The following is a 20,951-nucleotide window of genomic DNA, read 5'->3' as shown; positions in this document are numbered from 1 at the left end:
GGTGTTTTTGTGATCATAGAATCATAGTTTTTAGTTTCTATCCCTCCATTTGTGTAAATGGTTACAACAAACAAACAAACAGCAAGTTTCAGTTATACAGCAAATTGGCAGAATCTCTGCAGTGGTTATGACCATGAAAGAACCATGCCCTTTCAGGAGGAGAAAACCAATCAAACATTACTCACAAAGTTTTTACCCCTCCTTCAAAAAAACAGAAAAAATATTTCTCTCTAATTCAAAGAATTCAAATAATAAAATGAACTTTTGAACACTCCAGCACAAGACTGATTATTAAACCCAGTCCACAACCATTCTGCATTTCCTTCCCTTCAAGCCATAGGAAATCCTCCAGCATCATATATTTTATGATGCTTTGGAAAAGGATCCAAACCCCTAAAACTGATGATCCAGCACAGGACGAGAAGATGGCAGACTCACAGCACTACCACCAGCATGTGCCCCCTTTTCTGGTATCAAATTAATTTGATTAAAATATTAAATAAATCCCAGGAAAGGGCTAGTTTTGTTCAGCCACCAGAAAATGCTACTGAAACAAAATGCAAAGGTCAGCGTTGATGGACAACTACTTTGTGATTTGAAATCTTTGATGAATTTTATTGTGAGCATTTAAACAAGACACACCAGTTGCCATCTATTAAGTTTTCAGTATTATATAATGGAATCATAGAATCACAAAATAGTTTGGAGTGGTAGGGACCTTAAAGACCACCTAGTTCCAACCCCACTGCCATGGGCAGGGACACCTTCCACTAGACCAGGTTGCTCAAAGCCTCATCCAGCCTGGCCTTGAACACTTCCAGGGATGGGGCATCCACAGCTTCTCTGGGCAACTTGTTCCAGGGGAACAGTTCCCCGGATCCTCCTTTTTACCCTTTTCAAAGATGGGGATTATGTTTCCCCTTTTCCAGTCAGTGGAAACAAATGGTTACGATCTCTCAGTCTTTTTTTACAGTCTTTTCAATTAAGCACTCACATTCACTAAAAACAATATAGTTTTCTTGCCATTACTTATTTGGATGATTACTTCAGATTTCATGTTTTCATGTCTAGAAACCAGTTTTTAATTTCTGAATTTATTCATATCCACGTGATCCTCTGTAAGAATTCCATTCTAATATAACATAATAGATAACTGCTTAACAACTCTATTTTTTTCTGTATTTACTCCTTACAATCTTTATAGAAGGCACTCATACATACATTCTCTGTTTAATTATGTTCAATGAGGCAAGATATCCTGAGCTCCTCCCATAATTTTGGTTCTTTATGATCTTCCTAGGCTTTCCCTCTACTTATTTCAGTTTGAATTCCTTTCTTGAACACAGCTGGGTAGAAATTACCTTGTACAATAGTACTTCTCTGTCCTATAAACCATATAAACCATGTTATGCTGAAATAAAATGTGTGTGAGTTCTCATCTCATATAAATGACATATGTCATTCATCTTCACAAGAGCACTGATGGGTACTGCTAGTCCTTTACTCTACACTTTGTTACTCCATCATGCAGTGAGAAAAACTGGCTTTTCTTAAACCTTATCTGTGCAAATATGACTCATGAGATGCATAAAACCCAGTAAGTATAGAGAATATTAAGATAACATTTTTAAGTCCCTGTCCTGCACGCCCAGACTTTTAAATCTTACAATATGTGTACAGCAGACTAGGCTGTGTCCTTAAAGTGCTCTGCTGACATGGCCGTCTTCTCACCCTTCTCACTTTTGTTCCTTGGCCAGATTGTCACTCAAAGGTCAAACTAGAGCACAGTCAGCAAGAGCTGAGGCATGGGAGAAGCGGTAGCCAAGCTCCAATCAATGTCTCCTCTAGAGATCTGCAAAGGAAAGCAACTAGAAATTCATAACATACTTTTAACAAAACAATATTGCCTTAATATTGCGTTGCATCACATCCTAAGCTCGGGTTGGCTGTGTGACAAGGGCTGTTTCCTGTTCAGCGTGCTCTTTTCCGTTTATCTTCATCTGATGTCAGGGATGTCTCTGCCTCTTGGCGTCTGATGTATTCTCCTTTGCTCATACTTAACTTCAAGTTTTTATAGATAAAATTACTTATAGCATAGTCTAATACATTGGGATATTCAATTCAGTTCAACCCCTATTCTGGATTTGAACAAAACAGGCAAAATGAGAATTATCAAAGCGTGTGAGAGAGCACTCTCATTTCCCTGTGACCGCAGCTACAACCCATGCAGATCCCTTCTCACCTCTATAAACCTTCATTGCTATTAGTGACCTTAAGGGAGCTGGTCAACGTAGATCACATGTCTCCATCACTTTGAATTACAAAAAAGAGAATTCTGCAGAATTTTGTTCTGAGGACCTATTACTACAACATGCTGGATTCAGGGCAACATAAATTCAAACAACCATATATCCAATGTTTTTAGCTATTTCTGTTTAAACATAAAGTATCAGTATCAGCTCTATCAGTTCCTTAGGAAACAGTATGCATACATATATACTTCCTCATACATTCCACAGGTTTCTCTAAGAGACAACATACATACGAGTCTTCCTGAAAACTTCAGAAATGCATTGTTTCTGAACATTTCAACAGCATTAACTTTCTTCAAGATATAGGGTAATGAAAAATACAGGATAAATTGATATTCATCTTGTGAAGCTGTGTAATACAATTCACAGTATTCTACTGTGGAATTAACAGTTGTAAAATATAGGGATGTATTAATTATTTTTTTAAAGGGAACATTAAACAGTTGCATGGACAATGATGTCCGACAAAGTCACTATTTGTGGCAGATAAATATATGTGAGCCAAGCAACAGCTAGGGAAATTTAAGAATTATCTTGTGTTCATAATTTCAGAACTATCAGTCTTCTTGTACATTCCTTTTGAAGTAGTCAAATGTAATACAATGGATCATAAGAAATGAAATTTTTATCCTTCCCCACCCTACATCTTCACCCACAATGCCAAAACTTTTCCCTACTTTTCATGACTTACTCAGAGAAATATTATTAGAAAAAGACTTCAGGAGAACGTCCTGCTTTCACATTCTGCCCCTGGTATATTCTTTTCCTGAGGTACGTCACCATTTCTGGGAGAAGTCAGTCAAAGGCATTCTTTTAGCTGTAGCACACGCACTACCTACAAACAGCCATGCTATTCCTTACTCATGAAATGCAGAAGCAAAATGAATACACCGAAGCGCCTCATAGGCAGTTAACCTGTGCTGTATTTTTACAGACTACCCTGGAAAAAGAAGGCAGGAATAGTTTAAGATATAAGTACATGTTAGGTTAAAGATATAAGTACATTAGGTGATGCTATTCAATGTGAGGAAAACAGAAAACAACTTCCCAGCTGATGGAAAAAGTCAGGATTCCCTTGTGTAAAAAACCAGAACTATGACCAATTTTTTTCAGCAGCAAAGTCTCCTTCACTCATCTGTGTATCTGTAGCACAGCTTTGCTTCTGCTCTATGTGGTAAGAAGAAGAGAAGAATTTAGCAGAAAAAGCAATTAATAGAATGACTTGAAAATAAGAGTTAATGTACTCGTTCCACACCATTAAAAAAAATTACACTTTCTTCCAGTCTGGCCGTCTGTCACTCATAATAACTTACAGTTTCTTACATGCAATATAACCAATATTATCTCATAAATTACACCTCCTTCAACATCTTAATATGACCCACTATGTTCAGATATATATAAACCACACATTTTTCAAATTAATGAAAACTTGGGTTAATTTTTTTACTATTTTCTTGCAGATTCTACCTGATGATATAAATAGCAGGCAATACTCTCATCTGTTTAAAATGCTCTACAGAGATCACAAGGTTTTCCCATGCCCTGGCACCCTCTTTATTTAACATACATTATCCAATTTTATTTGAAGTACATCTTTAATGCCCCAAGCCTCCAGTGCTTCCTGGCTGTTCCACTTGGATGGAAAAAAAAATCAGGGACCAGCATTTTTTAAATGTATTTGTATTTCAAACTGTAGTCTTCAGTGTAGCAATGAATACAGTGTTGAGTACAATGATTACATCCTTAGGCAGGAAGGCTTAAGTGTCATTTGCACCAGGTGAGGTGTGCCTAAATTTATGTCTACTTTAAGGCCACTTTTCACTGTCACAGTGTAAATTTAATTCTGAGCTTTGTATGTTGGAATCCTGCATCCAAACTCATTGCCCCAGCCATATGAAGAGTCCTTTGAAAATGTGAATCACAATCAGGTTTCTACAGTATTAACTCTGCGTAATGTTATTAGGAGTATGCTAGGTTGCCCAGAGAAGCTGTGGCTGCCCCATCCCTGGAAGTGTTCAAGGCCAGGCTGGATGAGGCTTTGAGCAACCTGGTCTAGTGGAAGGTGTCCCTGACCATGGCAGGGGAGTTGGAACTAGATGATCTTTAAGGTCCCTTCTGACCCAAACCATTCTATGATTCTACGAAAACTTGCTCTGCAGAATTTAGTTACAGAAGAACTAAAATGGGATGAAAATAACTCAGAATATATCTTTCAGTAGCAAGAAAGTGAGAGGTATGGAAATCTTGGTAGTATCTAACTTCAGCTGCTAAGAGTAAGAAATTACCTTTGCCAATAGTGGTCACAAGCAGAGTAGAGTAACTGAAAAGGTAGAGCCCTAATGAGACTGCAGCATGTCCAATATCCTACTGAATGCTTCTGGTCCTCTGTGATTCTAATTACTGTACAGTTGGGTGTGAGATCTTGCTCCTGTTGAAACTAGTGGCAAACTTTCCACTAATGTAATGGGCCTTAATTCTGCCCCATGAATCAATTCTGATTATCTATTTTTCAGTTATTAAATATGACAGACCAGTAAAGGTAGATCTCACCAAAGACACAATATTCCCAGTTCTAGAGACCAAGAACCTCTTATCTATTCTTGGGTAGACAGATGAAGACCACGGCTACTGTAAAACACTTATCATGGTAGTCACAGAGTAACTTCTTGGATTGAGAAATAAATTGAGATTTTTGACAATTCCCTTTGAAATCAATACACCTTCAATCATACCTTTCAAAAGGTTGTCAGTATCTTCCATAACACATGACATCCAATGCTGAAACCTGTTTAATGACAACAGGAGGAGAAGCATCCATACCTCACCTTACAAGTGGGTCACAGCACAGGAAAAAATAATCTGTTTTTTCACATTACTTGAAATATTTTCCAGTAAGAAGTACTCCTAGAATTTTTTCAGATGAAGCTCAGAATTCTGCTAAGCCTACAAAAGACCAGAACTCAAGTGTTCTCTACAGACACTACAAACTATTTCTTGACAGGTCAGCTCCACATACCGAACTATTTGTGAATTATTAAAAAATATTAAACACACAGACTGTTCATTACATTTACAAGTCTCACAGGACTGAAATGCAAATTACTCTGGACTACAAATATTTGGGTAACTGAAGACTTGCCCAAAATATTGGGAAAGAAAAAAAAGCCTTTTTATGGATTAAGGTAATAATGAGAAAACTGTTCTCCCAAAAATCTGTATCTTATTGTTGGACTGAAAATAGTTTAACAGAGAAAATATTCATTGACAGAGCAGTATTTTACATAGAGAATTAAGCCCCATCAAAGTGGGCAATATCATTCCATCTACAAGGGAAGTGCCAAAGGAGACAGCCAAAATTTGCAACGGTGTGATAATACTGTCAGGGATGGATTTGTTGCTATTATGATTAAAGCATATAAACAGAAGAAGATTAGGAAGGGTGAGTGAAAAGAGAGGAAGAACAGTTTATTGGTTGGAGGAAGGGCAGGGAGAAGCTTATGTTGGAATGCAGTGTCACAGTTACACACCATAAAGCTTTCAGTTGCTCCCATTACATGAATGTCAGAACGCAGCTGCCACTTTCCAGGAGAAATTCTTTCCATTTTCATTTTGGAAGTACAGGGTGGGATTTTTTTTTTTTTTTCTAGTGTAGCACTCCCAGGAGATCAGCGCATTACATCTGCAGGTACCTTTGTGGTACACGGACTGGTAAATGTGATTCTTGTAGTTATGATCTGGGACACTTCGCACTTACGATGAACCAGTAATATGCCTTTCAAGTGGAGAGATGGCTCAACCAAAAGAAAGTATTAAGAATCAGTTTTTCTGTTGTCTTGAACCAACTGCTTTCACAGTCATCAATGTACAGCCATATCTACCAGTAAGTCTCAATGACAATCCAATCAGTTTAAGGAAAAGTGGCTGAACAAGACGAATGAAAAACCAGCCTTACAGTCTCATTTTGCTGATGAAAAGGGAAGGCCATGATTTTCCATCAGTGCCTCAAGATCCCTGAACGTCTATTTTTAAGTATTCCACTTCAGACATTTGGAAGGGGTATATTTCACCACTCACCGAAGTCAGCTCTCAAGCAGGCATCCAGTCAACCCAAGCCCATAGCCCTCCTTGGCTAGAAGAGTTACTAGACAGACAAGGAAAGCTGAGCTGACATTTGATGTTGGAAGAAGTTCAGTCCCTTACCATTTCACCCATTTGAGGTAGGTAATGTAATGACATAGTCTGTCGGAAATACAATACAAAGCTGAACTTGGTATTTTTGCAAAAGGAAGAAAAGAAACAAGGAATATTTGAGGCTCAGGATGGACCTTATATCCCAAAGTCTTGTCAGGGTATCAAAAGAAGAGAAAGAGAGAAGAGGAGGGAGTGAGGAATTCTCTCAGTCATCTTGTTTTTCCATCCTTGTACTGACTTTCCCAGAACTGACAGCATTTTAAATAATAAAGGAAAAATACAAAATTCCTTCGTTTGCAATACTATAGACTGCTCCTAGCCTTAATTATTATGACAAATGGAATATAGGCAGGAATCTGCTAAAAGAGCAGAATTATCATATATAATTTATCATGCAAATAAAACCGGTCATTGGGTAGGAAGAGTTTAGTGCCACTGAGAACAAGAATTTGGAGACCTTCAACTGCCAGTGGCAGATAAAAAAATCTGAACTCTACCAGCTGCCACTAAAGGTCACAGTTCAAATTGTATTTATTGAGATCTGGGTCTGGTACCTTTCTTTTCAGTAAAATACATTTACAGTAGTCATACTGCTGTTTTAAAATAGAGAAGCAGAAATTAAATGTTTCAAGAACCATTAGGACTCGGTGAATTCTACTCCTTTTACAGAATTATGGTTCATTTTGAATTTGAAATGGAGCAGAATGTTCTTACAATTTTCCAGTGACTAGAAATGTAACAAAGCTATTAGAAGCATATTTTCATTAACATTAATTGAACTTTCTTACGGGACTCCAAAGGTAACAAGTTTATTAAATACATTTGTGGTTCCTGGACTTCCACATAAATGATTTTTTTTTCAAAATGTCACAGTTAAGTAGACTTGTATCCAAACAACAAAGATCAAGCATTTCAAATATTTATATGTTGAAATAAATGGAAAAGGAAGTGGACTTCTATAACGTTTAATTTTGAAGATAACTTCAGCCATAAGTGCACAGAGGGCGATTCTTGAGAGGAAATCTAGGGCTTGATTTAGTTCTCTAAACATAAGTTTACAGTCACTCAATGCATCCTCAGGTATCTGAAAAGATCCATTATGTCATTAGCAAATATTCCCCTAAAATAATCACTAATCAAAGAAAACCTAAAAAGACAGAGAAAAAACTCTGCAGTATTCATCTGAACTTAATTCAACAGTGCATTAGAAACGCCCGCAACGCAGTGAGTGTGCAATCTAAGCTCAGAGATCTTGCAACTGTCTTGTATAAAGTTTACGTCTTTTTCTGATGCCTTCACTCCCCCAAACAGAATGCACCATTCTCAGGTAGAGCAGCTAATGCCAAGGAATACATTTTTCCACTCTGGCCTCTAAAGTAAGCATCCCTAGACTTCACTGTAAACCATGGGGAATGAACAAATTAACAATATGGAAGAGTAGGAATTTTTAATTACAACACTGTCCATTCTAAGTAACCTCTTCTACACAGAAGAGCCAAGCCCTTCCTCGCTGCTGGAGTAACTATCCTATACAGTGAGAGGCAAGAGCTGATGGAGCAGTTCAACTTCTTTGTTGAGGGCTCAGAATTGCCAGCAAATTACATTTTAATAGAGAGCTTCTAGCTTACTAGAGTTATAGCCAAGCTCAAAGTTTAACTACATGTTTGAAAAAATCTTGTGTTCAAGAACTCCCCAATGTCCCTTCACATGCTCTTTTCATGCACAGTTCTTTAATGCCACAATTGACTGCTTTCCCCTTTTGTCTACTCAATTTTAAGTTAGCGTGAAAACTACTGATTTCTAGCTTTATTGTCTTCTGTAAAATCATATTAATTGCAGTAGAAAAAATCCAACCCAAACCAAAACAATTTTAAGATGTGTGACATACCTTGATACTGAATTTTGATTGTTTGGTTCAGCTCTCTAAGGAGCGGGACTCTGATTTTCAAGTACTATGCATACACATCTGCAGCCAGAATTTCAGAAGATCTCACCATCCAGCATAAAAAGTTCTTTGGGAAATCTGGCTTTCAAAAGGGTGTTGAGCTCTTTTGAAAACATGTGCTATAAATCTTAATTGTTTTTGAAATTCACTTCTTGTTTATGTTGATGGTTCCCTCATTTTTGTGGAATCATTTCACTTCGTTATTACAATGTGAATCCAAATTTTTGGAAATTCAAAATAACAAGATTTTATGAAGAAAACTGTAAAAATCCACAGTACTTAATAAATCCTGTTATTCTGCCATTTACCATTCCAGCCATCTTTTTATTTTTAGTCCTTCGTTTCCTCTTCATTCTCATGTTTTACTTTGGATTCTTAATGAATGATCACAGATTCCGTTTTTCAGTTTATTTTTCTTCGTTTTCTGTTTGTACATTTGGCTATTTTAATATGTTTTAACTTCCTAGAAAAAATAATTTTTATAGGTTTGTTTGAATTCTGACAACATACATCTGAAATCAGATGTTACATTAGTAGTGAAATAAACACAACATTATTAAAAAAATCCAAGTCTCTTGAAATCAAAATTACTGTTCTTATGTTTCCCTACTTTCAATCATCACAGACCAAAATCTTGATTTTCATATTGTTTCTATATTCAATTGAGTAAACCAAATACGTCAAAGAATGTGACAGAAGTTGAAGTTTCAGTGAACATTAGGAACAAAATGATTTTCATCAGAAAGTCTTGGGAATACATTTTTCCCTTTTTCCTCAGGCCTGCTTATCACAGGCTTATGATCTAAACAAGCCAATCATAAGGCAATGGTATTATTGGCTCTCAATCCTCACTCTTAAAAATGTGGTCAACGTTAAAACCAGGAACTTGTATTCATATGCTAGGTAATTACGTTGATGGACATACTGCTACTGATTTTGTCGTCTGTCTTTTAATTGCACCCCACATCAATTTTCATTAAATCCACACTTGTACTTTTAATTATCACTCTTCTATTTACCGGTCTCCTCTGGTCAACATTTCTGGACTGCAAGATTTCCTGACTCAGAAAAGTACTGAACTATACATAATCTAGTATTTCCCATAAAGTTCTAGGACTGAGCAGGTGATATCTACCTGCTTAATCCACTTCCAAAATCACACAAGGTATACTATGTATACACATGGCAGCACTGTTCAGAAACACATTATTTGTTTTCAAAATACGCATAAGGCAGTAGTAAGAATGAATTTTATATATATATTTCAAAAGTCTTCTCTAGAAGGCAAAACAGAGCTTTATTGCTTACTGATCCCTCCAAAATCTCTATTTCTATTTTCAGAAAAGACATTCAGGAATCAAATGATAAGACAAAGTGACAGTGTACAGTCTTGAGTCTATATTTGGTAGATACAAAAAGAGTGGAATTAAAAATGAGTTTTGCTTAATGCATATTCTTTTTTTCCTATTCTTAACACTGTCACATTGCAAGCTTTAAGCTTTTTCATTTCTATACTGACACTTTTCGGTCAGATATTGAACTCAGCTAGGCAAATCTACAAGTCAGCTAGCTCCTTTCAGGTGCTGACAGTATAATGAAGTACAGCTTCCACATGGCTAACATGAGCCAAGCCATGGTGTACTAACATCATGTAACAGAAACATGGCATAAAATACTAGTGAGCAGAATAATACAAAGCAATTCAAGTCAAGGTTAATTTCAACAAGCTTTCTTTGGACCAGATAATCAGGCATGAGCTTTGGCCAAGTAGGCTGACAAGCACCGTGAGCCAAACCTTTAATCCATGCTTCCTTGGTGTACTCTAGGTTTTGGTTTACAAGTTTAAGACCACAAAGAAGAACTTGAAAAGGGGCACATTTCAACAGGTAATCCTTCCCAACATGAAACTTCAAAAATTCTACGTTTCTGATCCTAAAACTTTTGTGTTGCCAAAAAAATATAGAATTTTATCATCATACGCTGGTAACTTGACTTTCACCTCTCATTGTTTCTTGCTTGCTACTTCTATGGTTACAAGCAAGAACCAAGTCTGATTACAGACAGGATAGATACATAAAGTAGAGGCCTCTGGAAATTGCTTTTACTTTTTTATCTCTCCTTCTCTCCTTTTGAGGGGGGACAACATTAAAGTATAAATTTTATAATTTCATTTTAGAGGAAATGTCTACAAGAATGCTGGAGGGGGACTTTTTACAAGAGCCTGTAGTGACAGGACAAGGGGTAACAGGTTTGAATTGAAAGCAGCGAGATTTAGATTAGATATCAGGAAGAAGTTCTTCCCGGAGAGAGTGGTGAGGCACTGGAACAGGTTGCCCAGAGAAGCTGTGGATGGCCCATCCCTGGATGTCTTCAAGGCCAGGCTGGATGAGGCTTTGAGCAACCTGGTCTAGTGGAAGGTGTCCCTGTCCATGTTGTTAATAATCTTTCAGTTCCTGATAGTTTTAGTTATTTGATCATATGACAATAATTGACAGTTTATAACACTTTGGCTTTGAAGCCAATTTTTTTGTGACTAAAATTTTATTCTTCATGTGATGAATGATGCATGTGTCTCTCTGGTGAAAGCAAAAGACAAAAAAAAAAAATTCCTAATTTAATTTACTGTCACGCATTTTTACATATGGAGATGTATCACCTTCAACAGTTTATTTCTCATGACATTTTAACTTTCTTAAAATTTTCTGTATCCTTGAGATTTCTCACATTCTTTTGCCCTCTGTATTACAAGGTGGGTTTTCTGTGAAGAGAAGAATAAATTCAGGCAGACCTACGCAGATTATGGCAATCTAGACAGCGGCTGTCTAGATTCACAAAGGTGGTGTCCAGTGGGGATTATAAAAACAATTCCATCTGCCTGTTGGTTGCTGCATTTTCTTAGAGTTTACATTTTTTAAAGCTTTTTTTTGGCATGGAGAGGTAGAGAAGAATATGCCTGGGACCGTTAGGATTAGAGGGCCTGTCATCAAGCCAGTGAAAATAATGGTTGCTAGTGGTCTCTTGGGTGAGCTGACACTCTCAACCCCACTCCACCATTAGCCTTCCACCGACAGCACTCTGAAGCTTTGTTGAGCTTTTAAATTCAGGCCAGTGGCCTTTTTAACGTACCTCAGTCAAAAGGCAGTATCTCTAACAAATCTTTGTTTGCCATGAACTCAACCTCCATTGCTTTTTTTTTTTTTTTTTTGCAGGCTCCCACCCCAAAGACAGAAGGTTTTATGTTTGTCTTAGGTTTTCATATGAGGGTTGTTTTCCTTTTTTCCATTTTCTTTTCTTAAATATTTCCATAAATCTTTGTGGAAACTCTCTTGATGCTTCAAAGATACATTATCTTATTTATTTTATTTGTCAGGTTTAATAAATCATCTGCATTACTTCTTGCGTTTTCCAAAGAGGAGGGCTGCACAATGTTTGCATATGCACCAGGTTTGTATTGCTTACCTTACTGGCGATTCCACTAGACTTACTGATACTGCCTGAGGTGTCATTGAGAGAACGTACTCCTTAGGCCTTTGTCATCTGTTGCAAGGTGGATTATGCAGACTCTGCAATGTGTGTGTTGTCAACTAAAGCAAATTTTAATCTACTTGCTGGCTCAGACCACCTGTGCTTCCTTGTATAAGCTAACAAAGACTTGCTATCTATCAAGAATTGAGAGAACTGCCAAAATATGTTACAGAAATAGTCCGATTCAGTGACCAACCTAAAACATCCATAAAGTTACATTAACACACATATCTCACTGAAAGCTGCTGAACTTAAGACTCTTGATTCTATCTGTGCAAAAATGTGAGTCCTTTTTTTGCTCCCTCAGCACTTAAAGGGGGATGAAGGTGGATATGTATCAGCCCAATGCTGTTTCCTTGCTTTTTTAAGTATGTAGCTCATTTCGGTGTCTGATGGACAGAAGGAGAAGAAAAATACATCAGACTCAGTTTAGTTTTGTATCACAATCTACATATTTGTAGCTCTCTTCACAAGATATGCATTTATTGGAAATGTGTACCAATTCCCTTGTGAGGTCTGGTAAGTATAGCCATCTATTTTTTTCCTGCATAATAATTTTGCAAATGTTGTCACTGGGTTTCTGTTACTGTAAGTCTTTTACCCATTGTAATTTTTATGGGTTTTTGGGTTTTTTTTAACTTTATTATTTTGGCCTGCAAGTGACATGAAATTCATACGAAAAGTGTTTCTCTATTCTGTTTCTCCAGATCATGATCCTTAAAGATCCAAGAGCAAATAGTTCTCAGCAAGTACAAATCAAAACAAGGCTAGTGTTTCTCTATTCTGTTTCTCCAGTACAAATCAAAACAAGGCCGCACAACAAACCAAGGACATTTATTCAGGCCTCTTCTGTGCTGTTGGTTACATGGCACCCTGGCACACAGGTCTACCAAGTATAATCCTCTACGTGACAGAAGACATTATCTCTCTTCACAAATCTTCTCGTTATTTTTCTATTCTATGCAGTCACACTGTACTCTTCAAAAGATCTGAGATAAGCTTCCTTTTGTAAGAGAGCATAGAACGTGGTATAAAACATATTTGTTCACTAAGCATATTTTAAACTGTATAATTGTTAGGGAGATCATCAGAAGTTAATTCATTCAGACAACAACTATGTAAACTGACTTTGTTCGAAGTACTGTGACATCTAATTTAGGTAATCAACATTTGAACTAGATGCTATTATGTTAAATACATTTTCAAAAATGGAATAAAAAAATTACATTCCTGTTTATCTCAGGTGTGTTTATATTTTCATTTCCTTTCTACTTCCAAAATGCACCACAACTTCCAAGGGTTGTCAGAACCTGCTAAATTAGTGACCTTTCAGAATATGTTTTCTGTAATGATGACACCACCAGCCTTGAATTACACATATATGCTCTAATCTCAGAAAAAAAGCAACTGAACAGATTTTCAGTCTTTCCCTCATCCATTCATATTGCTGAAAAGATTCCCATATTATCTCAAAGGCCAGACATGTTTAGCGGCTTTTCTACGCCCTCTTTTAATCTCATCATCTCGTAGTCCCGGTGCATTTCCAGTAATTCTATACTAAAGAATTTTGTTTTCTTGTAGAAATACCTATATTTAAAAACATGGTGATTTTTCTCCTCCCTAAAAGTGCTTCCCAAATTTATGATTAAGGTTTCAATAACAACCGAAACTAAATTACTAATGTAAAGGGTCACTGCATTGAATTCTGTATCACAATAAATCACTTATCAGAGGATTTATGACATGTTTCTCTCTCTTACGGCCTAATTCTACTTTCACTGAAGTTAGTACTTTACAAGTACTTCAAAAGAAAGCAGTTAAGTGTTAACCATAGAGAAAATAACCAACTTGATTGCAGGCAGAAAGGCAGCAGTGAGAGATTCTAGTATTTGTCCAAGTGAGATTTTAAACCATTACCAAAAACCTTACACACTTCTTCCTCCCTCCTCCTAAGTTCTTAAGTAACTATTCTCATCACACAAAAAGATGTGAAAACCAACTCATTTAGCAGGTAGCATCTTTTTGCTATGATGGCCAATTAAGCATTTGTCAACAGTGTCAAAATAAAATTCTCTCCTTGCCCAGTTCAGCTCTTGGGAGAAGCAAAAACTTAAATAAAACCACCAAACCACCTACTTGAAGCTTCTGTCTTTAGGAAACTGTATTTCAAAAAGAGGATTATCTCTGTCAGTAAACTTCGGAAAAGCTTTGATAACTTAGAGAACTGATGCTGACCAATAGATTTGAAAAAGCCTGAACAACGAATATCTAAACGTGGAAATATTCCTGAATAACTTCATGTGTGAACACTCTTCTCCAAATGAAGCTAGAGTACATGTAAAAATATTATCTTAAGCTATTCTGAAAATAGATTAAGCTATACCAGAAAAGACATTTGATTTAGAATCAGAATGTTTAACATGACTTATTCAGGAATAGCAAAACTCCACATTCTGTCTCACTGCAAAACAGTATTTGTGGACAGATGTTCATCAATTGTTGAGAGATTTCTTTCATTTCTTCTGTAAGTGAATAATTATTTATTGTATTTGATGTTGCATACAAAGATACATTGCAATGTAAACTATTGCCATTTTTCACTGTTTCAGTAAAGCTTCTTTTAAAACAAACTACATACATATATATATATATGAATAAGTAATTCCTCACACACATAAAAAAACACCTCCCTGGCCAAAAGATGACAAAGAAAAGAGTGTTTCTGAAATTTCATACCCCAGTCAACATCTTTGTCAGAAGGGCCAAGTGAGGAGAAGTCTTTTCCCACTAAGGTGTGTTGCAAAGGACTGCAGGTAATTGGGAAGAAGCAGATTTCTAGACAATAGGAAAAAAAAACGCTAATAGAATCATGACATCTGTCTTTCTGTTGTGTACCTGTAGGCCATCATTTTGAAGCAAGCTGTTCTCAACAGATGGAGCATGGCCTTTTGGTTCAAAGGTGTGTGTGATTTAGGGGAGCACCAAGGGTAATAAAAGACCTCATTACTAACACTGCTGTAACAGAAACTTTGGAATGACACAACAGAAGACTAATGTATTATCAGTTAAATTTGAAAAAGAATATTTCTGTCTTCTTCTAACATCAGAAGTAACAACGTTTTATAGATGAAAGATCTTTTGTTTTTTAAACTAAATAGTTTGAAAAATTTAAAAAAGAGGAAAGGAATAGCGCTACCACGCACACATAGGAGCATCTTATATCCTAGATACAAGAGATAGATAGATATAACTATCTTCAAAAAGCCCCAGTAAAATGCTTCCTGTTGAGGTCATTCAATCCCTGTGACCAATAATAATACTAATAATGGGTGAGATGAACATTTCTATATGCATGAGAAACTGGCTAAACAGAAAGAAAACCAACAGCAGGGATATGTAGCCTATTTCAAAAACTCAAAAGGTTAACAAAAAATGCCCTGTACTTCCTGTTAGGGGTGTTTAATTCATTTATAAAAAGGAATAAATAGCATCAACATCTTCTACATCCTGAAGTGATTTAGAATAGCCAGCAATGAAGAAATGTTTGCTTAATTCAAGAAAGCTTGTTTAGTGGACAGCCTCCTGATGGGTGAAAGTCAGTACCAATTTATGAAGAATAAGACCTGTTGCAGAAACCTCCCAAGCTACACGTAGTACCAGATCCTGAGTAAGTTGTAGTTCCTCAAGTGAAAGACCTGAATGCAATTTGTATACAGACAAAAGAAAAAACAGGAAAATATGGTTATGCTACGGTATGAATTTGTGGAATTCTTAAATGCTAACTATATTATTTTGTCACACTCATCAGATTTCTCCAAAAAAAAAAAAAAAGTACAGAGCAGAAGATTTCTGTTTGGAAGAAAACACAGTGAAGAAAAAGTGAGGCAGATGCACACGAATGTGTGCACGGAAATGATGTGACAGTATTTCTAAGGTGTGAACTTGTTTTTTACACAACTATTCCAACTTATGTTTTGTTAGCTATTATTTATGAAATCAACCAAGTTCCAGCAATACCCACTATCCTTTGGCACCACTGAGACCTAGTAGCAATGATGGTATTGAATTATGTATTACAGAAATGTTATTTGCTTAAACTGATACAGACTCAGAGGTTTCATACTTTTCCTCCTCAATGAGTTTTACGGGAAGAGCAATGCTTACATCATATGATAGTTTCACTCATTAGTAAGTTTTAGTTTATTACCACAAAAGTGCTGGCATCTCAAAAGCATCACTGCAAATGAAAGACTAATGCTGTAACAGATGGAATTTCATTAAGCAAGGAAATGTGCCAATCTTTTGATAAAATTAATGATCAAACAGCATGTTTTGAGAAACACTCAGTAGTGTCAGCACCAAAACACAAGGAATCCTCCAAGTAAGGTTTTGTATTTCAGAAGAAAATGCATGAAGATGTAGTGTGAGTTAGGCTCAAGCTCCAGTAACTGAGAAAATAATTCGGTCACTCAGCTTCACTTTTCAGCTCTGCTGGCTGAATGAAGAGTGAAGAAGATCATGAGGTTAAGACCAAGTATCAAGTAAGCTGTACATTATTGCATCCTTCCATCTCTACAGAGTAAGGCTGATTAACATTTTACCTTCCTAGTGTCAAAAGTTTTTAGCAGACTGGCAAACTCTGGATGTTCCACTTCCAATGAAGAGGTGAATCATGTTAAGACTTGATTCCCACCATGACAACTCAGAAGTGCTCATGGTTACATGTATCCCAGCAAACAGACCAGCTAGGAACTATTCCTGGTCCTGCCATTGTGTTGGATGGCATGGCATGGTCTGTGTTCACACAGCTGAACTTCCTCCTGCCTCAAAACAGGATGTCTGCGTCCCAACTAACTACTGGGAATGGTCCTGGGCCTCTGCCAAGCCCAGAACCATGCCAGGATGTTGTCTGGGAGTTGCTGGCTGCTTTGGGCCAAAAAGACTCAAAGACTAGTCCAAAAATGTCACGGCATAGTTGGCTGAGTACTCACATCCATGCAGTAGCCCTGAGTTACAAGTATGGATATAAGTGTGTGGCCCTTCTCTACTGATCAGACTTAGTTAAAGGCAACATGAAGTTTGTGTTCGGGGGTCTCCTGAAAAAACCATTAACAGGAGCCTCCCTGAGAGTCAATAGGAAAATAGGGATGGGGTCCAAAACTGAATTTATCCTGGTGTAAATGGGCAATTCCTGTTTGATTTCTCTTTTAATGAAATAAGAAAGCGTTATTTCACAGAAGTTTAAGGAAAAGACACAATACCACACTAACCTGCAGAGCACAAGGACCCAAGAAATTAGCAGCATTCAAAGCCTACAGCTAAAGTAAAACCAAGGAGATAAGGAGAGAGATAACTTTCTCATTTTCATGCAGGCTAGCTTAAGTTTATCAGGTTCCCTCATCATTGCACAAGTGTCGTGGGTTTAACTAAAGCCAGCTCAACAAGAGTGGGATAATCTAGGCTACACTTGGTTAGATTATGAAAGGGCTTTAAACTGGGTAACAAAAATCAAATCTGCTAAACATACACTCCAAATACAAACCTTTACTGAATTATTTGAACAATAAATACAACACATTAATCTCTAGCTCAGAATAATAAACTGTAACCAATCAAAGGCTCTTAAAACAGAGAATTTAAGACCAAAACCAAAACTCATGTAATAAAAGAATATCACATAAGAACCACACAAAAATAAAATCAAATGATCTAGCTACTAAAATACACATATGTGCTCAAAATCTTGTGGGAATCAAATATTCCAGTAAAAATAAAGGGAGAGATGGAAACACAAGTTTCTTATTATCACACTTCATATGTTATAAAACCTAACAGTTAACTTATTTTTGGCAAAGGGACAAAGGTTGCACAACACTCTGGCTTACACAAATATTTTCTATTGTTAAATGCATCTTAAATGTAGCTTGTCATATATTAACTTAATGCACACAGTGCACCATGCAGTCTAAGGCTGTCCCAAAGATACCTAAATTTCAAAACACTGATGAATAGCATGCTGCCAGCGTCCAGTGAGCCAGGTGTAAAAAAATTACTCAACAATTCATAGCTTAATTGAAACCAGATAAAATCATTTGTGTAATAAAGACTGTACAGATGTTGACCAAAGAAAAGTTGGTATTTTTGGACAAATTACTGCATATGACATTTTCTAGAACACTCCCTCTTGAAAAGATAAAACAGAAATAAAAGTTCCCTCAAAAAATGCCCTTATTTATAATCACAAAGTAAAATACACCGGTGGAAATGTATCAGGTTAACCACATGTTTCACGGTTTTAGTTGCTGTTTCCATTAAAGGGGAAAAAAAAAGATGTGCAGTGGAAATGTGGAGGTGGAGGAACCTATTTATGCATATATTAAACACAGACTTTACACTGCCACTGCACTTCCTTTCACAAGGATTTTATAATGTAAAAGAAGAGGCAATGACTTTGCAAGAGTGAATGTTTAAGAATAAAAACACAGTATTCTTCATTCATCAGCTGCTAATAGAGCGAGTTACTACCCAGCTCTAACAGTTTGCCATTTCCAGAGTTGCAAGGACACAGTCCTACCTCAGCATTCCTATTGCTTCACAGTGACAAAGAAAAATGTTCAGATACACAAGAACATGTGGTAACACCACCCATTCTCATTGAGTTACACAGACCAAGCCTGAGTTGCAGAAGCAATTATATACGCATATGTATTACATTTTAAAAACTACATCCTTCATAGCAGTACTCATCACAGTTTATATTACTATTCTTTTCCATACGTTTCCCCATGTATAGCCAGCAATCTGCTTGCCTTGAGATAAAAAGCTGCTATTAAAATCATAACCAGTCTTAATTTTTGGTGTAGTAACATAATGTAATTGCCAGGTATCTACCGATCTGTTTATAAATTATTTAAACATGAGAAGACAAGAAGAAAGTCCTAAATGTATTTATCACCATTATTAATCATTTGTATTACAAGGTCATTTAATGGTCCAAATTCAGAGAGGAACTTTATTTTCCACCAAACTACTTTATCATATATTATTAACATGTCATTAATGTTTTTATTTCACTTTAGCTGTAAGTTAGAGCTTATACAGTGGAATATAACTTACAGAAAGACATGGCATTACCCATAGGTTAAGCATGTGCTCTGCTAATAATGTAACTCCCATTCTATAAGGTTCATGTACCTGAAGTTCTGATGCTCGCTTCATCATCTCCAGTGTGATGTAGCAACCAATAGAATGAGCAATCAGTACCAGCTTTATGTCTTTTGATACATTCTTTTTGAGGAAGTTCAGCTTATGCTCTACTTGTCCGTTAAGTCCAAAAACATCCTCTAGCTCCTTAATATCTGTGTCTGAAACATAAAAGAAAAAAAGTCCTTTGTTTTAATAATAGAAATTCCAATGATCTCATTTTTTCCACTTCTTTGCATAACTCTGAAATAAATTAACTCTTTAATTTAAAACAAAACAAAACACAAAACCAAAAACCCAACAACCAAAATTAAAAACTTAATTTTAATTTTCCACCACTGGTAAATATAGACTGATGAACCACATGTACAGGATGTGAAGCCTTATGTGTAGCTGGGGAACCAGGGAAGATTACAGAAACACATGGAACTTGATAGCACATCATCTAGCACTGTTTCCCTTCATTCAGTACAAGACCAAACTCGAAGCACTGGATCAGTTTAATCAATCCAACTTCAGATTGAGAGATCAGGAACTACGATAGCCACGCTGCCCAGAAACATAAATCCCTTCACTCAAGACAAACTATCATCTATGTTATTATGCACTAAGACCCTTCAGAGAGCCAAAATCTCTTGTCATAAAATAAAGATGCACAAAGAATTCCCACGGAATGACAAAAAATATGAAATGGATATGTGCCAACATGAAACACTAGCAACTAGCACTTACACAAACTACCCCTGTTTAGGCAGGTTCTTACCACTGTCAATCCGGCTACAAAAAGTAAGATCAAGTCAGAGCTTCATGGTTCTAGGTTATTGTGCAATTTCCTTCCTGTTTTGCCAAGGACCTCCCAGAGAAGCTTGGGCAATTGCTTACTATGAGGACTTCACTACCTGCTTCCTGGCCAGTCAACAGGACAAGGATCATCTGGTGCCTCTAACAATTTGCAGCAATTTGGGCATCAGTAACTCTTGCTTGTGAGGTGGGTGACATTGTTGTCAAGCTCCTCAGTCTAAGGGGGTTCACAGCTCTTTCATCTGCTAGAAAAGCGCCCTACTCACTAAACGACAAGTTGTATTAAGGATACATCACTCCAATTTAAGCTGGACTACTCAATGGAAAAGACTGCAAGAAGAAATACCGGAAGAAAGAATGAAAGAAGAGGCAGGACATACAAAAAACATGCCTATAGCTTATCTGACAGAGATTTACTGGTAGTGATATCACTTAATCTCTTAAATCCCTGCTATTATCTCAGGGCTCAATTTCATACTCCAGTTTAAACCCCTGATCTTTTACACTCCATACATGTTCATTTGCAAAGCAGCTTTAGTCTGGACTAAGCCAAATCTCCTTGCAGCACAGTTCAGACACACGATGGGGACTGCCTCAGTATTGAGCCACGCTCCTACAGGCAGCAAGTTCCTGGCAAAAGCCACCCACCTCTAACAATTCAGGAGTAGCTACACAGGTAGCACACACACAGCCCTAACCAGCCCACCAAGTATTAGGTGTTTAACTTCCCCCTGGGTTTCTTTTGATGTCCTCTTCTGCATCAGTTCCTTATGTGAAAAATGGATGTAGAAGAAAGTATCCATCAGGCAGAGACACTGTAAAAATACGTACAATAAAGATTCTAAAAGGCACTGAAAAACTACTCTAAGAAAAAGTTGGCTTGCAGCATAGACCCATTTCAGATGTTGTTGGTTCTGTGCCTGCTTGGAGAAAGTGATAGAGAAGCCTTTCCGATAGTCCATCGAATTATA

General features: G+C 36.9%; 1 protein-coding gene across 1 annotated transcript in view; it reads right to left on the bottom strand.

Moving 5' to 3' along the window:
- The window catches only part of LOC104513632 (UPF0554 protein C2orf43 homolog), a gene marked incomplete at both ends in the record, with an annotated part of 29,852 nt that extends 10,512 nt beyond the window's left edge, over positions 1–19,340 (bottom strand). Inside the window, one exon of the mRNA XM_010157058.1 lies at positions 19,171–19,340. Within this exon, the coding sequence (XP_010155360.1) occupies positions 19,171–19,340 (170 nt within the window). The remainder of the gene's footprint in view (positions 1–19,170) is intronic.
- Between the last annotated feature and the right edge of the window lie 1,611 nt (positions 19,341–20,951).

The sequence above is a fragment of the Eurypyga helias genome, unplaced genomic scaffold, assembly GCF_000690775.1.
Source record: "Eurypyga helias isolate BGI_N326 unplaced genomic scaffold, ASM69077v1 scaffold14008, whole genome shotgun sequence".
Classification (NCBI taxonomy): domain Eukaryota; kingdom Metazoa; phylum Chordata; class Aves; order Eurypygiformes; family Eurypygidae; genus Eurypyga; species Eurypyga helias.
This window is presented reverse-complemented; position numbering and strand designations above follow the sequence as displayed.